At 53.5% G+C, this 21,728-nt stretch overlaps 3 protein-coding genes across 10 annotated transcripts; 1 reads left to right on the top strand and 2 right to left on the bottom strand.

Moving 5' to 3' along the window:
• Positions 1-338: 338 nt before the first annotated feature.
• Mad2l2 (mitotic arrest deficient 2 like 2) lies at positions 339-5,989 on the top strand. The gene is made up of 9 exons (XM_048461610.3): positions 339-484; positions 1,250-1,299; positions 1,381-1,499; positions 3,241-3,312; positions 3,791-3,891; positions 4,565-4,659; positions 4,899-4,972; positions 5,361-5,453; positions 5,633-5,989. The coding sequence occupies exons 2-9, from the start codon at positions 1,260-1,262 to the stop codon at positions 5,672-5,674; spliced, it is 636 nt and encodes a 211-aa protein (XP_048317567.1). The 5' UTR covers positions 339-484; positions 1,250-1,259; the 3' UTR covers positions 5,675-5,989.
• Positions 5,990-6,068: 79 nt separating this feature from the next.
• Positions 6,069-12,436, bottom strand: Fbxo6 (F-box protein 6). Of its 5 annotated transcripts, none has more exons than XM_087906879.1 (6): positions 12,304-12,436; positions 9,631-9,918; positions 7,898-8,024; positions 7,374-7,469; positions 6,555-6,690; positions 6,069-6,440 (listed from the first exon to the last, which is right to left on the bottom strand). In XM_087906879.1, the coding sequence occupies exons 2-6, from the start codon at positions 9,887-9,889 to the stop codon at positions 6,195-6,197; spliced, it is 864 nt and encodes a 287-aa protein (XP_087763005.1). In that variant the 5' UTR covers positions 9,890-9,918; positions 12,304-12,436; the 3' UTR covers positions 6,069-6,194. The 5 variants fall into 5 exon arrangements, with proteins under 5 accessions (XP_087763005.1, XP_087763006.1, XP_087763004.1 ...); XM_087906880.1 differs by having other exon boundaries at positions 12,229-12,346; XM_087906878.1 differs by lacking the exon at positions 12,304-12,436 and adding an exon at positions 12,184-12,273.
• Positions 12,437-13,246: 810 nt separating this feature from the next.
• On the bottom strand, positions 13,247-20,510 carry Fbxo44 (F-box protein 44). 4 transcript variants are annotated; one of them, XM_085690293.2, is made up of 6 exons: positions 20,224-20,510; positions 18,978-19,063; positions 18,622-18,746; positions 18,437-18,532; positions 18,190-18,325; positions 13,247-14,183 (listed from the first exon to the last, which is right to left on the bottom strand). In XM_085690293.2, exons 1-6 carry the CDS (start codon positions 20,486-20,488, stop codon positions 14,040-14,042), a joined length of 852 nt encoding a protein of 283 aa, XP_085546419.1. In that variant the 5' UTR covers positions 20,489-20,510; the 3' UTR covers positions 13,247-14,039. The 4 variants fall into 4 exon arrangements, with proteins under 4 accessions (XP_085546419.1, XP_048317501.2, XP_048317507.3 ...); XM_048461544.3 differs by lacking the exon at positions 18,978-19,063 and having other exon boundaries at positions 18,622-18,748; XM_048461555.3 differs by lacking the exons at positions 13,247-14,183; positions 18,978-19,063 and adding an exon at positions 14,432-14,654 and having other exon boundaries at positions 18,622-18,748.
• Between the last annotated feature and the right edge of the window lie 1,218 nt (positions 20,511-21,728).

Below are 21,728 nucleotides of genomic sequence, written 5' to 3'. Positions count from 1 at the left end.
GCTGCTCTTCCAGAGGACAAGGATGGGGTGTTGGGTGTGGGGTTCAATTTCAGCACCTATATAGCGGTTCACAGTCATCTATAGCTCCAGTTCCAGGAGACCTGACGCCCTCTTTTGGCCTTCACCTGCACCAAGTACACACTTAGTGTTCAGACGTACGTGCAGACAAAACACCCACGCACATAAATAGATGGAGATCAGGGTTTGTTACATAAAATGGTTCCATATTATGAATGTAATTCTCGTACAACTAAAATGATCTGAGGCCCTTTTGGCTCTTCTGGAATTCAGTCCGTGCCCTCTGCAGGTAGGACCCCGGAACAGCACTACTGCCCGCCCCGTCAGCTAGCTGCGTGACACAGTCCTCAATAGGCTCATCGGCAGAAAGAAGACAGCCAGGAATCCACACCCTTTCTGAGGATTCTGCGAGTCAACCGACAGACACCCTGCTCAGGCGCCTAGCACTCGGCTGCTGCTTCCAAAGGTTAGCTATTGTGAAGCAAACGTGGGACATTTCATTCTTTGGGGAGGTCAAGCCCCAAGAGCACTTCGATTCCGGGTGGGGGTGGAGCGTCTCGGGTGCATCTCGGACCTCCCTTATCCCCGCCCCCAAGCCTGCGGATTCGCTTTCGGTTGGGCAGGCTGAGACTCCCGGGACGCTGACTCTGAACTAGCAGCAGATGTCGCTGCCCTCCCTTGGTCCCCAGCTGTGCTTTGCAGCTGGCTCTCACTTGCAGCTACATAAGGGAAATGCCCGAGAGGGGGAAACACAGCGATCCTGTGTAGAGGGCGCCGAAATCTCTTTATAGCTCCCACCTGAAGTCCAAAGGAGGCTTAGCTTACTCTCCTGAGATCCCTGTCGCTCAGGCGGGTCTCCGCCCCTAAGCCCCGCCCCCGAGGTTGCTCCACCTCTCCCAGCAGGGTGAGGCTCGGATTGGACAGTTTCGGGGTGGGCGTGACCGATGGCTGCGCTGGTTCCACGGGAGCATCTTGGTGGTTACTGAGGCCGGGGGGATACTGAAGGACCTGCCGAGGGTCCCGGCCGGTGGCTTCTGTCGCCCGAGCAAAGTTTCGTACCTGAGGCCGAAGCCCGAGCCGACGATCGGAGAGGAGCGCGGAGAGGGCGGGATTTCCGCCGGGAGGAATCCGGCCGCTCAGGGGGTGGGGCTTCCCCGACCGGGCTGCGTTTCCCGCGTGCGGGGCGGGGTGCCGTGGGTCCCTGCTGACACCCTCTGCGTCCTCCCCCCAGGCGGCCAAGGATGACCACGCTCACGCGCCAAGACCTCAACTTTGGCCAAGGTAGGGATCTGGGCCTGCAGGGCTTTGGGGTGGGGGTGTTCCTGTCTGGATCCCTGCTCATCAACTGTGTCTCCTCCACAGTGGTGGCCGACGTGCTCTCTGAGTTTCTGGAGGTGGCCGTGCACCTGATCCTCTATGTGCGCGAGGTCTACCCAGTGGGCATCTTCCAGAAGCGCAAGAAGTACAACGTACCCGTTCAGGTGAGCCCCGGTGCCCGGCTGGATTTAAAAACCTTTATTCTACCTACAAGCTCCCTCACTTCCCAACGGAGGCTCATAGCGGACAGCCTCCTGCCTTTCACCGCCACCAAGCTTTTCCCGCCCTGACCTCAGATGGGATCCTCTGGTTAGGGACCCTGGATAAGAGCTATTCCAAGCTTGCATTTTAAAGGGGTTTTCGAAGCTGGGAACCGTGGCTTGGGTAGAGCATTCCCACAGTGCCCAACACCTTTCTCTCCTCATTCTCCCTAAATTCTAAAGATTATTTTAAAAAATATTATTATTTATTTGAGATGGCGGTCTCACTGTGTAGGCATGGCTGGTGTGGACTTACACTATGTTGATCAGACTGGCCCCAGTGCACGGAAATCCTCCTGCCTCTGCCTTCTGAGTGCTGTGAACAAAGGCGTCAGCCACCATGCCTAGCTTTTTATTTAAGATTTGTATTGTGTGTGTATGTGCATGTGTCTATGTCTGCGTGTTTGTATGTAGGGGTGCCCACTGAGGCTAGAAGAGGGCATGGAAGCCCTTGGCATCTATAAGATGCCTAAGGTGGGTACTGGGGATCTGACCCAGGTAGTTGAGTGGAAAGGTCTGAACTGTCTCTTTAGAGCTTCCACACACCCCCGCCTTTTTAAAATCCAGATCTCATGTAGCCTAGCCTGGGCTCAGAACTATTAGGAACCTGGGGCTGACCTAGAATTCCTGATCCTCCTGCATCCGCCTCCTGAGTCCTGTGATTACTAAGGAACATTACCAAGCTTCCTGTTTTGTTTTCCAAGACAGGGTTTCTCAGTATGTCCCTGGCTGTCCTGGAACTCTCTATGGAGACCAGGCTAGGCTTGAACTTAGAGATCTGTCTGCCTGATGAATGCTGGGGTTAAAGATGTTCGCCACACTACTTGGTTCCTGGGTTTAACTTTGAAAGGTGAAAGAGTGGATGGCTGTCTCTCTCCCAAGTGCCTCTGCCATTGCAGTCACTCAGTCAGCCTGAGACTCATGACCTCTGACCACTGGGGGGTGGCAGAAGACATACAGCTACCAGAAGGTGTAGAGGAAGGTGCTACCAGGAGTGTCTTATCCATCTTCACCTTTATTAGATCTTCCCAGATGACATCATTAAGTTCAGAGATGTTAAGTAATCTGCCTGTGGCTACACAGCTCTTCCCCCTTCAACCTTCCCAGATAGGGTTCTCTGTATAGCCCTTGCTCAGGCTGATCTCAACTCAGAAATCCGCCTGCCTCTGCCTCCCCGAGTGCTGGTATTAAAGGCACATGCCACCATGCCTGACCCTGTGCAGCTTTTATTTTGTTTTTCAAGACAGGGTTTCTCTTTGTAGTCCTGGCTGTCCCTGAACTCACTTTGTAGACTAGGCTGTCTTCAAGCTTGGGAGAGCCACCTGCCTCTGCCTCCCAAGTACTGGGATTAAAGGCGTGTGCCCTCACTGCCTGGCTCTATACAGCTTCTTAATGTCAAATGCTAGTGCTTAGATGGAGTGCCTGTCTTTGAGTGTCTCTCCAGGGATAAATCCACGCACAGTTCTTACCACCATAATGGTGAGTTTGATCTCTCAGGCAGGGAGACCTTGGAAATGGCTGTTGTTTGTCCAGAACCCAGCAGGGGTGTGTGTGTGTGTGTGTGTGTGTGTGTGTGTGTGTGTGTGTGTGTGTTGGTGGTCTTTCCCCCATTCATCAACAGCCCTGTGGGGTTGTGTATGTGCAGATGTCCTGTCACCCGGAGCTGAACCAGTACATTCAGGACACTCTTCACTGTGTCAAACCACTGCTGGAGAAGGTGAGGGGGCCCCAGGTCCTAAGGGACACTCCATACCTCTTTGCTTCTGGGCTGACTCTGTGGGGAGAGCTCGTATCTCTTAACAACCAGAAGCTTCCACCCCACAGCTAGCACCAGGTTCCAGGGCACGTAGGTCACATCTGGGGTGGGCCAGATCTGGGTGGGGCCTGCTCTGGGTGATCCTGGGTGCCCTGGTCCGTCTCATGTCCCCATGGCCTGTCCCATCCTTGCTTCTCTGCTCCCCATTCTCTCTGGGCTGGCCACCCTTGGGATTTTTCTATTCTATCTTGTCCTGGTCTAAGACTTACTGGGGAACATTCATGGGAGCCAGGCATCTCCTACGAGACTATACCATGTCTTGGGAGCCAACTTGCACTTCTTGCTTGCTGGACTCCCAGGCAGCCTCAGCCAGTGCCCTGTCCCACCTCTCCCTGGGCCCCTGTGCATAGCACTGGAGCAGGGGTTCTTGTGCTTACAGAACGATGTGGAGAAGGTCGTCGTGGTGATTTTGGATAAAGAACACCGTCCGGTGGAGAAGTTTGTCTTTGAGATCACTCAGCCGCCCTTGCTGTCCATCAGGTGAGCCGTCACCCTCCCTCGGCTGGCTGCTGTAATCTCTCACTGGGATCCCTCTTCCAGCTCCGCATGACCTTAGTAAAGACCCTGAGATGGCAATACATACTGTTAGCATCTGAGACACACTGGCCACAGACCATTGTGAATGGTGCAGAGGTGACAGGGTCAGCCTGGGCCATCCCTGAGATATCCCAGGGAGTGGTGATTGTTAGTCCCTAGTCTTATTGTGTAGATAGAAAAACCAAGATCCAGAGAGGTGACCTGTGTGGTGTCACCTGGTGGTTGTAAAGCCCAGGACTCTGGTTACCATGGTTTCTACTGCAGCTACTCAAGTACTTGCTCTCTGTGCCGAGGTAGGGGTAGTGCTTAGCCAGGGGACAGGATCCAGCCTGTCTCCTGGCTAGGCAGCCTCCAATAAGCACTTTCTCCTCCTGTCTTGGGGTCCTGAAAGCATGCAGGGGCTTGAGCTGTGCCCTGGGTGTCTTCTAGCTTGCTGAATATTAGAACTGCCTGAAGGGACCCCTGCACCCTGCCTCCATTCTGTCACGGGGGTGGGCCTGGACGGGCTCTCTCAGGCACCAAAGGTATTTGGTCCAGTCTGCTTCCTGAGCGCACTGTGTGCTGGGGAGTGGCAGAGGAGCACAGTAGAATGGGAGACCTCCTTTCCCATTCCCAGTTCAGACTCCCTCCTGTCTCATGTGGAGCAGCTGCTGCGAGCCTTCATCCTGAAGATTAGTGTGTGTGATGCTGTCCTGGATCACAACCCTCCAGGTGTGATGCCCCACTCCCCCGCTGTTCCCCTGGTTACCTTGGCATGCTGTCTTCTTCCCAGTTAGCTGCCCTGAGCCACCCTCTTCTCCCCACCCTTCAACACTCTCCAGGACTAACTCTGTATTTCTAGCTCCCGCTGACACTGTCTTTTCCATTGTATACACTTTACATCTTGTGGGTGGCTCTGCCCAGCCAATGAGGGGCTTACCTTTGACCTTGACTAAGCATTCTCTCCGCAGGCTGCACATTCACAGTCCTTGTGCACACAAGAGAAGCTGCCACTCGAAACATGGAGAAGATACAGGTCATCAAGGTGTGTGTATGCGCGCGCATGCGTGTATGTGTACCATTTTCAGGGCGCTACCTGTGGCTGACACTGTTGTTTATGGCAGTGCCTGGCATCAAGCGGGCTCCCTTGCGCGTTACCCACCTGACCACATCCGTGTGTACCCAAGGGTGAGAAGAACCACAGTGGAGCCAGATGTTAAACAGCTAGCTCACCCTGGCTCTTCTGAACAGAGTTCTCCAGAGAAGGGCCCTTACCCTTCAACTTCAGAATCATTTAGCACCACACTGGGAATATAAATTGCTGGGGTTCCCAGTGTGCCCCCCATACAGTGTGGGTCGTAGAGGGGAGGGTTAGCCAAGTGAGGACAAACTGAGGTGTGGCCCCTTCTCACTGTCACTGATCCCATCTCTAGGATTTCCCGTGGATCCTGGCAGATGAACAGGACGTCCACATGCATGATCCCCGGCTGATCCCCCTAAAAACCATGACATCGGACATCTTAAAGGTGAGCTTTCAGGAATCAGAAGATGGAGGAAGCCTCCTTTAGGAGACTCAGGGCCCAGAACTAATTCCAGGCTAGAGCATGTGCTGTCCAAGGCCTGGGGGTTACCCTCTAGTTCCTACCCCTTCCTGAGTTTTGCCAGCAGATACCTCATGGTCTGACCAAAGCCGCTTCTCTATTAGATGCAGCTCTACGTGGAAGAACGCGCTCATAAAAACAGCTGAAGGCATGCCTGCCACCTGATGCCCAGCTGCCCCACTCGGGGACCCCAGCCAGGGCAGTGCTGCAGGGCCCCCCCGACTCCAAGTGCTCTTATCGCCTTGACATGTGGCCGCCCCTCTGGCTGGGCTGCTCGGTCCTGCTTGCCTTCTTGAGGCAGCCTTCCCCGGAGGCTAGGGAAGAAGAACACCAGGACAGACACCGTTTCTCAGCAGCCTCCTGGGGCTCAGCCGGCTAACACTGTCCATCTGAAATACTGTGTTGTGAATTATTGTTAATAAAGGGGCCCCAAGGGCTGACTGTATTGTCATTAACCAAAACAGGAGAAGTGAGTGCAGGGAAGCTGCTGGGGAGGCGGGGGTGCCGGAACCCCACCTACATGTAAACCCCAAACCAGGCTGGATTTACTGAAAACATTTATTACAACAAAATGTCAAGGCTGGCTTGATGGGTTTGCCGGAGGCTGTAGGGCAGGTGCTCCCGGGACTGGGGACCTGACTGCCGGCAGAGGTGGACAGACGGCTGTCAGAAAAAGTCTACCAACGGATGGATTTCTGCATCCAAAGCAGGGTGTCTTCCATCCATTACTACAGCTTCTTCAGGCAGAGGTCTGGCAGGGGCGGGGTTCTTGGCTGTCCTGTGGCTGATGATGATGCTGCTGTTGGTGACGCGGGGCCCGTACCAGCCTTTCCAAAACTGGGTGTCCTGGCCCCCATGTTGGAAGAGGATGTGGCGGACGCCTGGAGGGTAATCCGAGAAGGTGTGGGAGACCTGGGGAGGAGGAGAGAAGCAGCCATTGAGACTGGGGAGGAGGAATGTAGTGCCGCAGAACAATTGTCTGACTCCGGGGAAAGTGAGCGGCAGAGCAGGCAGGCGGGGTCTCACCTCCTTCCATGTGGCATCATTCCACTGCTCGATGGTCACAGGTGGAGGCTCGAAGGAGGCCAAAATGATGTAGTCGGCCGAGGCCAGCTGTACCCGGATGTGATAGGTGCAGCCGCAGTCTGCTCTGGGGGCAAACCTAGGGAGGATAGAGCCGAGGGTGGGTCCCCTGCTTCCGAAGGCTGGCTTTGGGGAGCTCCCATCTGTAAGCACCCCCTGTCCAGGACTGCTAGCAGGCTCTGCACTCCCTGTGTCCGGAAGCATCCATCTACATGTTGCCTCAGTTTTCCCATCCAAGAAAAGGGTGTGAGCTTGAAAACCAAAAAGGCTTTCTATGAAGATGTTGTCTTTCCAAGTCTGTCACCATATGGTACAGTAGATGGCAACCCGTGCAATGGCCTGCTTAGAGCTTGCTCCATTATCCCCAGGGGATTGGCCCCCAGAGTCTTGTGCCAGTGACTAGGCACAGAGGGGGAACTTGGGAAAGGGCAATAGGGAAGGGTTGAGGTTGGAGCTTAGCAGTGGAGAGTATGACAGCCCGAGTCAGGTCTGGGCTCCATCCATAGCACCAAAGAAATCAATACAAGATGAAATAACCAGAGGGGAGGAGTGGGAGGCACTATAAGAAGGCTGTGAGCTGCCACAAAATTCAGGAGGGCCGAAGTCCTCGGGTCCCAGGGCAGTTAGCTTATCTGAGGCCTTAGTGGCCATTTACGAACACAGTTGGAAGTTTTGTGCCAACTGTCACAGTGGCTTGGCGTGCCAACTGTCACAGTGGCTTGGCTGGAGGGAAGACACAGGGTGGGGACAAAGGCCACTCACCAGTCTTTAACCACAATGTCGGGCCGGAAGGTATCCATCAGCTCCTCCCAGTAGCCCTCAGCTTTGAGGTCCACTATCTGGGACTTGAGGCACATGCTGGGGATAGAGGACAAGACTTGCGTTGCCAGTGTGCTAAACAGGGTCCTTCCTTGCCAGATAGATGGCTCAAGGGCCCCCCACCCCTCACGGGACAGACCCTGGCTGAAGCTCCTCAGGTCTTTATGAGGGAAATGGGCGTTAGATCTGCTTTTCCTTGGGTAGTGTTTGATCCCACGGGACACGGTGGAGTGTAGCTGGCTCCTGCTCACAGCTTTATGTTCAGTGAGCTCCTGGTTACCTGAAACCTTCTCTCTGACTGCCAGCAACCTGCCACTAAGTTCACTGCTCCTGAACCCCTATTTGGGACTCCCTCCTTGAACTTCTAGAGGCCCCCACTTATCCTGGCAGTTGTCAGGGTCCCCCCGACTCTCTGCCCCCAGCATGACCTCCTCCAGCCTTCCAGCCTCTTCCACATCATTGCTTACCCATAAGAAGTGACAAAATACTTCTTGACCTTGGGGTCAGGAAAGTTTGTGCCATGTGCGCCAGGGAGGCTCTCCACCTTCCACTCATCCCCGCCATTGTAGTCTAACCGCCACGATCCCATGTTCTCTGGAGAAAATGAAGCGTAGGTGAGATTCCCTTCAAACTCTGCCAGCAGCTGTAGTTGCAGCCCTGAGGTACACCCTTTGAAGCCCATTCTAGTCCTGGGAGACTTCAGGGGGTTATGGATTAATCAGCTTGCTTCTTCTGGAGGGTACTCAGCAGCCATGGATAGCACCCCACCAGTCCAAGAGCATCCTCTGTGCCCTGGGTCCCCCGCATCACCTCTGACTTCAGTCTCACCCCTTTCTACTCTGCCCCAAACAATAGGACTGAGAATTTTGAGCTAAATCTCACTTCCCATATTGCCACGGGGCCCCACAACCACATTCAATCCTTACAGAATATGATCACGAGGGGTCTGTGATGGGGCAGACCTTAGGGCTGATGGGAGTTCCTCCCAGTGTGGCTGCTTACCTGGCCATTGGCTTTCCTAGGTTTAAGAGGAAGAGGCCCTGTTTAGCTGTGTGACCCAGATCCTAGGGGCCAAAGGAACCTACTGTTCCAACACCGTTAGATACCCTTTTCCTGGGCAAGTGCCAAGATGGCACATTGGTGTCCCCTGGGCTAGTAGCTGCAGGAGTCCTGTGTAGGGAGGGACCTCCAGGAATGGGGTCAGATCCAGGGACTCCCCCCGCCCTTCAGGCTAAGCATAGCAGAACTTGGAAAGCGCCAGTGTTACTTGTGGCCCCAGAACCATCACCTGGTGAGCTCTGCCATTCCACTCGCCCACCCCCCACGAGCTCACATCGTTTTCATGTATTCTAGGGGGCTCCCCAACACAGAACCAAAAGAGTGAGAGAATCTGAGGTGCTGGGAGATTTAAGCAAGGCTAGACATAGGGGCCACAGAAAAGGCAGAGTGGCTTGGTGGGGTCCTGAGCTGAGCTGGCAGCCTGGCTGGGCAGCTTCAGAGTGGAATCTGGGCCAAGCAGGGATTGAGTGTCTGAGGCACGGCCTGTGAGTCTGGACTGGTCTGAGCCTTGGTGATCCTCGGAGGATGGCCATTCTTAGCGCTAAATCAAGCAACACTTTAGGGTCCAAAGTACTCCACAATGTGGACAGCCACTCCCCACTGTTTGGGGACTTCCAGAATCATAGCGGGGACAGGGAAAATACGCCAGACATTAGGAGCGTACAGACAAGGCCTCTTTCTCCTTACAGAGTCCACGTAGCCCTAGCTGTCCCGGAACTCACTTTGTAGATCAGGTTGGCCTTGAATTTACAGAGGTGCTCCTGCCTCTGTCTCCCTAGTGCTGGGATTAAAGGTTTTCACTGCCACATCTGGCTCAGGCGTCAACCCAGAGAAGGAAGATGGCTAGGCAGGTAAGGGTACTGAGCTGAATCCCAAGGATCCGCATGGGTCCCTCAGTCGGCCCTCTGACTGCCACATGCACTCATCCCCCAAATCAGGCACACAGAATAATAGATGAAGGGGCTAGGCAGGTCTAAGGCCCAAACAGCAAAGAACCACACCGTGGTAAGTGTTGGGGACGTGGGAACATTGCAGGCAGTGTGGTCGAGCAAGCACAAAGGCCCCAGGTTCAGGAAAGTAGACAACAGGCTCTCAGGCAGCCTGGCCTTTACGACCCGCCCCCCACTCCCCGCCAGCCCACCTTCAGCACACGGGTTCCGAAGGAGGTTCCTCTGCAGGCTGCACAGGAAATAGAAGATCTTCCAGTCTTCCACAGGCTCTTCCCAGTCCTCGGTGATGAAGCCGTCTTGCAGGCTCTTGCGCTTCCATAGCGTCACCACATCGATGAGGTCTCGCCAGAGGCTGCAGACCAGGCGGCAGTTACACAGCAGCTGGCGGGCCGGGACGTGGGTGAACAGCTCCAGCAGAATGTTCTCGGGCAGCTCGTTGATGTTGACCATGGTGGCGACAGGAAGCTCTGCTTCCAGGCCTGGGAGTGGTCGAGGATGACAGTGGCGGTGAGCCCTGAGCAGAAGATCCGAAAGGACTGACTCCTCCCCTCCCAAGGTTCTAGAGCTTGCTAGGCCGGTCTTCCTCTGACCCGAAACCCTTAGAGGAAGCACTTATAGGGTGGGGGTGGGGTGGGGTGGGGTCCTTGAGATCGCAGGGACCCTGCTACTCGCCTTTGGCAAAGGGTGATACAAATGGTGTACCGGATTTGGTGGCTTGTGCCCCAGGTATCAAGGAGTCTGCTAGGGCCGGGCGGTGGTGGCGCACGCCTTTAATCCCAGCACTGGAGGGGGGGGGGCGGGGCAGAGGCGGGTGGATCTCTGTGAGTTCGAGGCCAGCCTGGTCTAACAAGAGCTAGTTCCGGGACAGGCTCCAAAGCTACAGAGAAACCCTGTTTCAAAAAAAACAACAAAAAAGTCTGCCTGGGCTACTCGGATTCTAGGTCAGCTCAGCCTGGGCTGGTTTTCAAAAGCCGCCACGAGAACAAAATTAAGCTTTTAAAAATTCTTTGCAGTGCTAGGGATGGAACCTGAGGCCTCATGCACGTCATTTGAACTATATCCCCGGCCTTGAGCCCGGATATATCAGTTCTGAGTCAGTTTGGGCAGCAGAACAAGACTTCATCTCCAAAAAAGAACAAAAAACAAAACAACCACAAAAAGACAAGATTCTTAAACTCCTCTCCCCCTCCCCCCATTGAAAAATAATTGTTTAGGAGCTGGGTTTGGTAGTGACCTTTTGTAATTCCAGCACTTGGGGGGTGGCAGAAAGAGGATCGAAGATTTCTAAGTCAGCCTGGGTTACAGGAAACTGTCCGTAACCCCTCACCCCAAACTGCTTTGTTTTAGATCCAGCTGGCCCCCTGACCCGGAAAGAGTCTTTCAGGGCCACTCCATAGTTCCTTAAGTTTTCCGTGTCTAGTCCTGACGTCACCGCAGTAAAACTTCGTTTTAAGGCCCAGGTGCTGATATGTTGCCTTGGGCGTTACGTGATTGGCAGGCCAGAATGGGAGTGTCTGTAAGCTCCAGGTCATTCCCGCCCCCTCACCTGCCCCAGGGGCGGGGTGGGCTGTACCGGGCTCTAAGCTGTCTCTCACAGGAGCACTGCTGCCTAAGCCTGGGGAAAACGCTTTCCCACCTACTTTCCGAGAAACAGAAACTCCCAGAAAGCTGGTGGCACGGGAAGGTGCGTGCCACTGGCTCCTGCCCTGGGGGAGTGATTACCACGAGGGGAGGAAAGGACCACAGGGATCTGGGCCATATTTAAATGCTTAGCCAGAGAGGCGGCTTCCAGGGGCTGGGGAGATGCTCAGCCTTTAAGATCACTGGCCGTTCTTTCAGAGGAACCGGGTTCAATTCCCAAACCCACATGACAGTTCACAACTGCCTAAAACTCAAGTTCCAGGAGATCTAACACCAATGCACATAAAATTAAAGGAAAAAAAAGGTGATAAGAGAAGCAGGGTACAGACTGTGATACGGTCTTCCAAATGCTTACCATTAAAAAAAAAGTGTCAAAATTATAAATAAATGAAGATCAGTGGCGGGACACCCTCATGGTCCCAGATAGCTCAGCGGGAATTTTGAAATTTTCGGCCCAACCCCATCAATTTATACCCTGTCTCAAAATAAAAAGTAAAAGTAAATAGGGCTGGGAATGTGACTCATTTGGCGGATGCTTGCTTGGCAGGAACTAGTTAGTACTTAGAAGCGAGAGGCAGGAAGACCAGAAACGAGCTGCCGGGTGGTAGCTTGCTTATCTAACACTTGGGAGACCCCAAGTTCCTCAGAAGTAACCGACAAAAACCCAGGTAAAAATATGTGGATTAAAAGACTTTGCCAAACTCCTGATCGCTGCCTAGTCACTGGCGCCGAGTGGGGACCTCCCACTGCCGTGGCCCTGGTGGCAATTCCGCCCCCAATGACACCTTCGCCCGCAACAAGCCACCTTGCAAAGGAGATAGCAGTGCCCCTGATGTGCCTGGGTGGAAAAATCCACGCTGGGCTCCGGCCGGCTCACGTTCGAACGTCCCTCCTTGGCGCCAGAAGCCCTCTGCACCAAGGAGAAGCCGGTGTCGCCACCGTTCCGGGCACTCGAGTACGGACCGCAGGCCCGGCGCCCCGGCGCCGGACTCGAGGACACCGGCCGCGCCTGGCCCGAGCCTCCCCGCGAGCGCGTGACCTCCGTCTCCGCCCCCCACCCCCGTCTTCCCTCCCCGATCCCCGTTGCCCCACCCGGCCGCGACCTGGGCACTGGGCGGCCGCAGCTCTGCTGGGCCTTAGGCCTGCACCTTGGCGACGAGCTCCTCGGTCGCCTCGCCCCGCCCCGGCCCGGCCCGGCCCGGCCCCCCACTCGCGTCACGCACCGAGCAGCGGCTCTCCGAGTCGGTGCGAAGATGAGCTCGGGGTCCTAGGGGCCCTCGCCACACTGCTGCTTTCCGGGCTTCGGTCTCCCCCTCCAGGCGACAGACGGCTCAACAGCCTGCTTCCACTTGGCTCAGCTTCCTTCTCCTGCGAAGGAAGCGCTACCTAGAATCTAATTCCTACGCCAGCAACCATTTATTCGCTCTCGCCCTCACCCACCCAGAGGGCCGTTTTTTCGATTTCCGGCTTTTTTTTTTGTTGTTGTTGTTTATTTGTTTTTCTTGTTGGTGTTTTGAAACAAGGTCTTTTTACTTGACCGTTGCTGTCCAGGAAGTCACGCTGTAGATCAGGCTGGCTTTGAACTCACAGAGATCCGGGTGGGATTAAAGGCGTGCGCCACCACCTGGTGTCCAGGTTCTTTCTGGCTTTGAGTGATTCTGAGGACCAAAACATTTTCTGGTCCTTGTCAAAATTAGCTCAAACGTTTACTAAGTGCCTATTTGAGGCCATCATCAGGGCTTGGGAAAGGTGAGTACAGCTCAAGGGGACGTCACTAATTCTGGTCAAGGCAGGTGACTGGTCCATCCCAGCTCACCCCCATCTATTTTATTGTTGAGTGAGATAATTAACTTGGACGAGTATTGAGCACTTACTGTGTGCTGTGCTCAATCTAAATCAGTAAGGCTCTGGGCAGGGGGACAACAGTAAGTGAATCCTGGCACAGCCTGCTTGGGCTGCCCAGATAAATTCACCACGATTGCCCTGAGGGCAAGAGGCCTGTAGCACTGAGGGCTCTTCCCCTGGAGCTAAGGGTTGCCATGACCACATCCCGAAATGGTCAGCCCCTCTCTGTAGCATGGGCAGCAGCGACACCCCTGCCTCCTTAGGGACAGGCAGGACTGTCCATGAACCCACCCTTCCCTCCAAAGCCACAGGGCACAAGGAGGCTGGGAAACGTTTTATTTGGCTGTGTGGTAGGAGGGATGGAGCAGAGCTGGGGTCAGGGGACAGTGTGGGAATGGAAGCTCCAACAGTTGAGGCTTGGACATCTCCAAGCCATAGAGAACTTGACCAGGTCCTTCTGCTCTGTTTCCCCATTCCAGCCCTCAAAATCCGGGTCTACCCCGCCCCCATCCTGACTGGGATTCCTCTGGGTCCTCTTGGGGGCCCAGATTCATTGGCGCCCACCTGGCTTTCTGGGATTTGCTGACGACAAGGACAGTCTGATCCTCCCCGCCTATCGGATACCAGTCCTGACTTCCAAGGCAACGCAAGGAGGACACCCAGGAGGACACCCAGGGCAAAAGCCACAGCTGACAGCCAGGCTGAAGTCTAGCTAGCAGAGAAAGCTTCCACCCCAGACTGTCCCCCAGTGTCTGCCTCATCACAGACAGTCCCCAAACCTGTCTGATAGCTTGCCTGTCCCAGAAGGAGTACAAGGTCGAAGGTACAGACAGATCTGGGCAAGCATCCGAGCTTGGGGATCTCTCTTTTGTAACTACGGAAACTCTTATATCCACCTAATCTCGGGTACTGCACCCCTTAGAAGGATCACCTTGCCGGAGCACTGACTTCTGGAGAGAGGAGTGCGTCCCAGACTCTAGAAGCTTTACAGAGGCAGCTAGGGGACCAAGACCAATCTGGGAGTGCCTGGCTTCTACCCTCCCCCTTCCCAAGCCTGGCCCTTTCTGATAGCTGTTTACCAATTAGGGTTCAGAGGATTGGGGCTCAGAGGCCATCAGGGCAGAGGGGGCCCGATGACGATGCTGCTGTTGGTGACTCTCGGGCCGTACCAGCCGGCCCAGTAATGAGTGTCCACGCCTCCGTGTTGAAACCAGATGTAGCGGACGCCGGGAGGATAGTTGGAGAATGTGTGTGAAACCTGAGGTGCAGACAGAAGGAGGGGAGCAGTCAGGGACTTCTATGTAAGACCTGTCTCAAAGAACAAAGCCAGGGGATGGAAGAGATGGCTCTGAGTTTAAAAGCATTGGCTGCTCTTTCAGAGGACCAGGATATGAGTCCCAGCATCTCCATGGCAGCTCCAGTTCCAGGAGATCTGTCACCCCTCCTGGCCTCCTAGGCACATAGGCAAAATACATATACACATAACATGAAGATAAATCTTAAAAAAAAAAAAAGGACAGCGAAAACAAAACAAAACAAAAAAATCAGAGCTGGGGATGTTAGATTCATTGAAAGTGCTTATGTAGCATGCTTGAAGCCTGGGATTCTGTTCCCAGCACCGTGATGGCACAGCCTCTAATTCCAGCACTCAGGAGGCAAAGGCCGGAGGATCAGAAGGTCATCTGTGGCTATGTATTGCCTTAGAGGCCCTCCTGGGATACTTGAGACCCTGTCAGAAAAGGATAAAAGAGTCGAAGCTGTAGCTCAGTGAAGTGCTCTCCCGGTAGAATAAAATGCATAAAGACCCGTGCTCAATCCTCAGCATAAACCAGGTGGTGGCAAACACCCGTGATCTTAGCCCTTGGGGGGCAGAGGCAGGAGGAGCCCGAACACAAGACTGTCTTCTGCTATGTAGTAAGTTTGAGACCAGCTTGGGCTATATGAGATCCTGTATCAGATAAACCACAAGTAAAAATAAAATTAGAATCACGTTTCTCAGCTTAGAAAGGGCTGGATTTTACTCAAGGTTCAACTGGCCAAGGACTTGTGTACATAAGGGCTCAGCTCACCTGCACTTTTGTTAATAAATCTTTACTGGAACAGTACCCACTTGCTGTCTAAAGCGGCTTTCTCACAGCAGCAGCAGAGCTGAAATGCTAGTCCTATGTTTGGGTGTCTGTGTGTGTATGTTTTTGCATGTGAGTGCAGTATCCACAGAGGCCAGAAGAGGGCGCTGGTGCTGGCAAGTTTCTCTGTGTAACAGCTCTGGCTGTCCTGGAACTCGCTCTTCCTAGGCCAGGTTGACCTTGAACTCACAGAGATTCACCTGCCTCTGCCTCCCAAGTGCTAGGATTAAAGGTTTATGCAATTAAAGGCAATGCAAGCACTCTTAACCTCTGAGCCATCTCTCTAGCCCTCCTGTCTGACTTAAACAACTTTTAAAATGACATTTAGCGGGGTGGTGGTGGCACACACCTTTAATCCCAGCACTCAGGAGGCAGAGGCAGGCAGATCTCCATGAGTTCGAGGCCGGCCTAGTAGACAAGAGCTAGTTCCAGGACAGGCACCAAAAACTACAGAGAAACCCTGTCTTGAAATGCAAATAAATAAATAAATAAGTAAACAAAATGACATTTATTACTGTACATGTGTGGATGCGCAGCAGTCTGAAGATGTTGGAGCTGGCGCTGTCTTTCCACTATGTGGGTCCCAGGGACTGAACTGAAGTCCTTAGTCTTGACAGCAAGTGCCTCTTCCTCATGAAACATTTATGTTGAAGGCCTCTGCCTGGCTTCTTGCTGCTGGAGTATTTATTTGTTCATTTTATGTGTATCCCTGGGTAGCCTAGAACTTGCTGTGTAGACAGGGCTGATCTTCTGCTTTTGGAGATCTGCCTGTTTCTGACTTGCCATGCCCACCTTGCCCAGATGTTTTGTTTCTTGTTTATGTATTTATTTATTTATTATTTTCTCAAGTAATTTATCTATTTTTATTTTATTGTGCATTGTATGTTTGTGTGTGGGTGTCAGATCTTGGGGTTACAAACAGTTGTGAGCTGCCATGTGGGTGCTGGGAATTGAACCCACGTTCTCTAGAAGGGCAGTCAGTGCTCGTAACTGCTGAGCCATCTCTCCAGCTCTGTTTTAACACCAGGTCTCTACAGCCTAGGCAGGCCTGGGGTGCACTACAAAATTCATGCTGGCTAGGAATAGTGGTGTACACCATTAATCCCAGCACTTGGGAGCCAGAGGCAGGAGGATCTCTATGTAGCTTTAGAGCCTGTTCTGGAACTCACGCTATAGACCAGGCTGATCTCAAGCTCACAGAGATCCACCCGCCTGTCTCTACCTTATGAATACTGGGATTAAAGGCGTGTGCTACCATTATCTGGCATTATTATTTTTTTTGGTTTGTTTTTCAAGACAGGGTTTCTCTGTAGCTTTGGAGCCTGTCCTGGAATTAGCTCTGTAGACCAGGCTGGCCTCGAACTCACGGAGATCCACCTGCCTCTGCTTCCCAAGTGCAGGGATTAAAGGTGAGTGCCACCGCCCCCTGCCTCAGACTCTTAAGTACTAGTATCACAGGCTTACATTACCACACCAGGATTTGTATCTGGCCTCAGTGGTAGAGCGCTTGCCTAGCATGTGTGAGGTCTCAGGCTCCGTATCTAATTCCACCAAATAAAAATAAAATAAAATAAAATAAAATAAAATAAAAAAAGAAAGACAGCATGTAAGACCATGGCGGTCTTCTCAACTGATGGTGGACAGGTGCAAACAGACCCACCACATGCGAAAATCCAGCTAAACTCAAGATATATTTGATAAACCCATTGCCCATTATAAAAAATATTCTAAGTAGAGTGCTGATGAGTGCAGAGGCTCCAAGACTTCCTGTGGGGTCACATTCCCATTGTAAAGTAAAATTTAAGTTGGAGGTGGGAGTGGGGGGCATTGGAGAGTTGGCTCATGACTAAGAGCACTGGCTACCATCAGGGTTCAATTCCCAACACCCACACAATACAACAGGGTGACTCACAAGCTCTTGTAACTCTAGTTCCATGGGATCTGACACCCTCTTCTGGCCTTTTCGGGTACTGCATGCATGTGGTTCACACACAGGCAAACCACCCCCACACAGAAAATAGAAATAAATAAATCACAAAAATAAGTTGGGGACTCTTGTAGGGATGCTAGATATTACTGTAGTAGTCACACATTCTGGATGTTTTCTTTCTCCTCCTCTTTTAGGTAGCACATGTTGCTCTAGATGTTGCTATATATGGCCTCCTAATCCCCTGCATCCACTCCTCAAGTGTTGGGATTCAGACATGAGTCACCATACTTAGCCCTGAACATTTCATTTTATTTTTCTGTGATACTAGGGTTGAGCCAGCACATGCTGGGCGGGCACTCCACCCTGATTGTTATCCTCAGCCCTCCTTTCTCACTGTTTCCAATTTTGGAACAAGGTCTCCCTAAGTTGCCAGATAGCCTTTACTTATGGCTGCCTCATTTTCTCAACACTGAGCATTTCTGGGGGTATAGCCTTCATCTATCTATGTATCTATGTATCTAGCTATCATCTATTTATATATTCATATTTATTTACTTATTTATTTTGGTTTTTTGAGACAGAGTTTCTCAGTATAACCTTGGCTGTTCTGGAACTCGCTCTGTAGACCAGGCTGGCCTCAAACTCATTGAGATCTGCCTGCCTCTGCCTCCTGAGGGCTGGGATTAAGGGCCATCACCACCACCCGGCGAATTTATTTATTTTTATCGCATATATTTTAGATTTCACTTTATCTTATGTGTGTGAATGTTTGCCAGCATATATATATATAGGAACTATTTATGTGCCTGTCACCTGCAGAGGACTGAAGAGGGGATTGATCTACTGCAACTGGAGTTATAGATGGTCTGAGCCTCCACGTGGGTGCCGGGATTCGAACCTAGGTCCTCTGCAAGAGCAACTGTGATGGGAACTGCCGAGGTTATGCCCGGTTATTTATTTAGAACTGGGGATGGGCCAGGGCCTCATGTATATTAGGCAAACAGTCTGCCACTGACACATCCTTTGAGGAAATTTTTTTGAGTTGAGCCTCTCCTAGTCTCCCGTCCCTGATGGCTAAGCCGGAAGCTTCCTCTTATTTTTTTCTGCGGAAGCAAGGGAGGCTGAAGTTTAGCGGAGCAGAAACCCAGGTGAGAGACGGCAGAGTTTGGGTCTGCGTCCTGGTCCCTGTGGGATCCGTGGCCACATACCTCCCTCCACTTGGCGTCGCTCTTCTGCTGGATCGTCACCGGGTCTGGCTGGAAGGTCCCCAGTGGTGCGTGCGCCGATGACAGAAGCTGAACGCACAGTTGGTACTTGGACCCGCAGTCTGGCCTGGCTGCGAACCTGCGGGTAGAAGAAGGAAGGGCTCCTGAGGACCTGGGAGATGGGGGGCAGGGCAGGGGTGGGGCGCCTGGGCGGCAGGCCCCCCCCCCAGACCCTCGCCCCATCACTCACCAGTCTTTGACCTCGATGTCCGGTCGGGTGGTGTCCATCAGTTCCTCCCAATACCCTTCAGCCTTGAGGTCCACCACCTGGGACTTGAGGCAGGTGCTGGGTCAGGGAGGAGGAGGGGCTGGAGTTCAGCATGGGACCCCATGTTAGGGCTTGGGCTCCCCCCACCCGAAGGCCCTAGATCTTACTAATAGGAAGTCACGAAGTATTTCTTGACCTGGTCATTGGGGAATTCCTTCCGCTGGTCTTTGGAGAGATCTTCCACCTTCCATTCGTCTCCTCCGTTCACGTCCAGGCTCCAGAACTCAAATCCCTCTGTGGGGAGAGCAGAATCTACCATGCAGGAGACCCCTCAGGGCACCTTCTCCAAGTACTGCTTCCTCTCAGAGGAGGGACGCCCCAGCTGCCCTCCAGCCCTGTGCTTTGGCATGGTAGGTGGCACATTAGTGCCTCCTGTATGCTCTGGGCGTTGGGAAGGGGCGTCCATTGGGAATCTTGGATGAACAGACCCCAGCGGTGATGGAGAGCGCTCTGCCAGACAGACTTGCCTCTTTCTCAACTTCAGCAGACATGGGCTGTGTGGCCATGGGCGCATTACTTTCCTTCTCTGAGCCTTGGTCCTCTTGTTAGCTAGAATCAAGCACAGAGGCACACACCTGCCATCCCAGTAGGCCGAGGCAGGAGGATATCTGTGAGTTCAAGGCCAGTCTAAGCTACATATTGACTACCAGACCAGACAGGGCTACATGGCAAGATAGCAAGACCCCGTCTCAAAAAAGCCAACATAAGGCTGGCAAAATACCTCATTGGGTAGAAGCGCTTTCCAAAAAGCCAGATGTCATGAATGGATACCTCCCAATCCCACGTGGTGGGAGAAGAAAACGGACTCTTCCAAGGTGTCCTGACTTTCACATGTGCAGCCGTAGCATGCACAGCTCTCCCCACCCCACACACCTAACACATGCATAAATAATTGTCAAAAGAGAAGGCTCTGGGTGCCCTAATCCCTTAGGCTTTGGGCCGCAGATTGTCTCTATTGCATGGTCTTTGTGTTTCTATTTTTTTGTTTTGTTTTGTTTTTTTGAGACAGGGTTTTTCTGTGGCTTTGGAGCCTATCCTGGAACTAGCTCTTGTAGACCAGGCTGGCCTCGAACTCACAGAGATCTGCCTGCCTCTGCCTCCCAAGTGCTGGAATTAAAGGTGTGCGCCACCACTGCCTGGCTCTGATCTGTTCTTGGAACCACAATGCAAAAGAGACTTCATCCCTAGGCAAGATTCCTTCTGGGACAGTCCCCACAGGCCTAACCCAGGGTCTGTAGGTGAGGACAACAGACTGTGGCTTCCACTTTTGTCTTTGGCATAGTCTGGTCTAATTGGCCACCATTTCTTTTCCTAGGAAATGTTTTAGAAGAGGCTACCCTCAAACTCATGACCCTTCTTCTGCTTGTCTCCCCAGTGCTGGGATTATAGTGTTAGCATCATTACACACAGCAGTGATTGGTTTATTTGGAGTCTCAGGTAGCCCAGACTGGCTTCTAATGATGATCTTGAACTCCCTACAAGTGGGTGTCAGCATACCCGGCTGAGAAATAATCTATCACAAACAGTACCCTTGGCCTCAGGCTACCCATCTGAAAAGAGGGTACATTAATAGTTCCTACTTCTAAGAATTATTGTGAGAGGAGTAAAGGCCATAATGTAGTAAGGGCTCACAACTAGTGTTCAGGACATGTCCACTGGTCACCTTATAGAGCATGTGTCCTGTCAAGGCAGACACTCTCTGCACCCACCTTCTGCACACGGGTTGTGAAGGAGGTTCCTTCGGAGGCTTCGCAGGAAGTAGAAGATCTTCCAGTCAGCCACAGGCTGGTCCCAGTCCTCGGTGATGAAGCCCTCTCGAAGGCACTTGCGCTTCCAGAGGGTCACCAGGTCAATGAGGTCTCGCCAGAGGCTGCAGACAGGTCGGCAGCGCAGCAGCAGCTGGCGGGCGGGGACGTGGGTGAAGAGCTCCAGGAGAATGTTCTCCGGCAGCTCGTTGATATTGCCTACAGCCATGGCAGCGGCTCCTGGCCTGCTCCTGCGGGTGTTGGAGAGCTGCGCTAGACTCCCAGCCTTCTCCCTGGCACCGGGCATTTCCAGCACCCGGGGATAGAGAGAGTCCTAACTCAGCTGGCACCGGCTCTCTCCAGTCACTGGCTGCGCTGACCTTCAGTTTCCTCTGTAGCAAACCGGGTGGGGAATGGTACTACCCTCCAGGAGCAGGAGCAGCTCAAGGTGCATGGGCTAGGGAATCTCTCAGGAAATGGTGAGCTCTGATCTCCCCCAACCCGACCCTTAAGGACAGCTCTGTGGCGGACCAAGGAGCTACCCAAGGTCACACAAACAGGAGAGGAGGGAGAAGCAACTCCGGCCCTTACTGAAGGCAGAGCCAGCCATTTTCAATAGGCCGGCAGTCTTTTAAGAAGAGGACGACAATGGTCGGCCTTGTGAGCTCGGTCTGCCACTCTTCGTCCTCTCCCATCCCACCAGGGGGAAAAGGCGAGAGAAGATGAACGGGGTTATCACTGTCTCAGGACCCGTCACGGAGTACAAAAGGCTCAGTGACGTTCTCAAGATCTCAGAGAACATGACCTGCTTACCTGAGACTGGGGAAAGGTGGGCGGGTGGACAGGAGCCTTCCTATCTCCCTCCCGCACCCCGGTGGTTGGGCTCCAGCCGGAAGCTGCCCCTCCCCCCCCGCCCAGGGCCCCGGCAGTCTCGCATTTCTTACGCGTGACCCTAAAATGCGCCACCGGCTCAAGATGAGATTCAGACCTCTGAGCACCGATGGCGTCCCCAGCCCTGGTCTTCGAGGTCTCACAGTGCAGTGGGGGGTAAGCCCCCGAGGCCTGGGCCTTAACGGCGCTTGGCCTCCAGGATCGCAGAACGGCACCAGCCCTCTCCACCCCTAGGTCCCTGCCCACTGCGTCTCCGTCCCCGCGCTGCGTGCTCCACCTCCCGCGGTCACCTGCGACCGGGAGATCTGTGCAATCCCGCCAGGCCGTGAGGCTGTTTTGCCCGGGTCGGCGTGGCCGGGGATTACAGACCTGCCCACTCCTCGCCAATCCTCCCCCGTCCGGGGCACTCAGTGCCCTTCTCCTTCGGTCACCTGCGCTTGGTTGTGTTGCGTGACCGGTCCTAGCCTTGGAGCAGCACCCTGAACACGGCCCCGCCCACCGCTCAGCAGACCCCGCCCCACAACATCGATCCCTCTTCCTCCCCGTTCTCCTAGTCACCCGCATTTAGCCGCGCTGCG

The sequence above is a fragment of the Myodes glareolus genome, chromosome 6 (assembly GCF_982192425.1).
Source record: "Myodes glareolus chromosome 6, mMyoGla1.1, whole genome shotgun sequence".
Taxonomy (NCBI): Eukaryota; Metazoa; Chordata; class Mammalia; order Rodentia; family Cricetidae; genus Myodes; species Myodes glareolus.
Note: the sequence above shows the minus strand (reverse complement) of the source record. Positions and strands in the feature narration are given on the sequence as shown.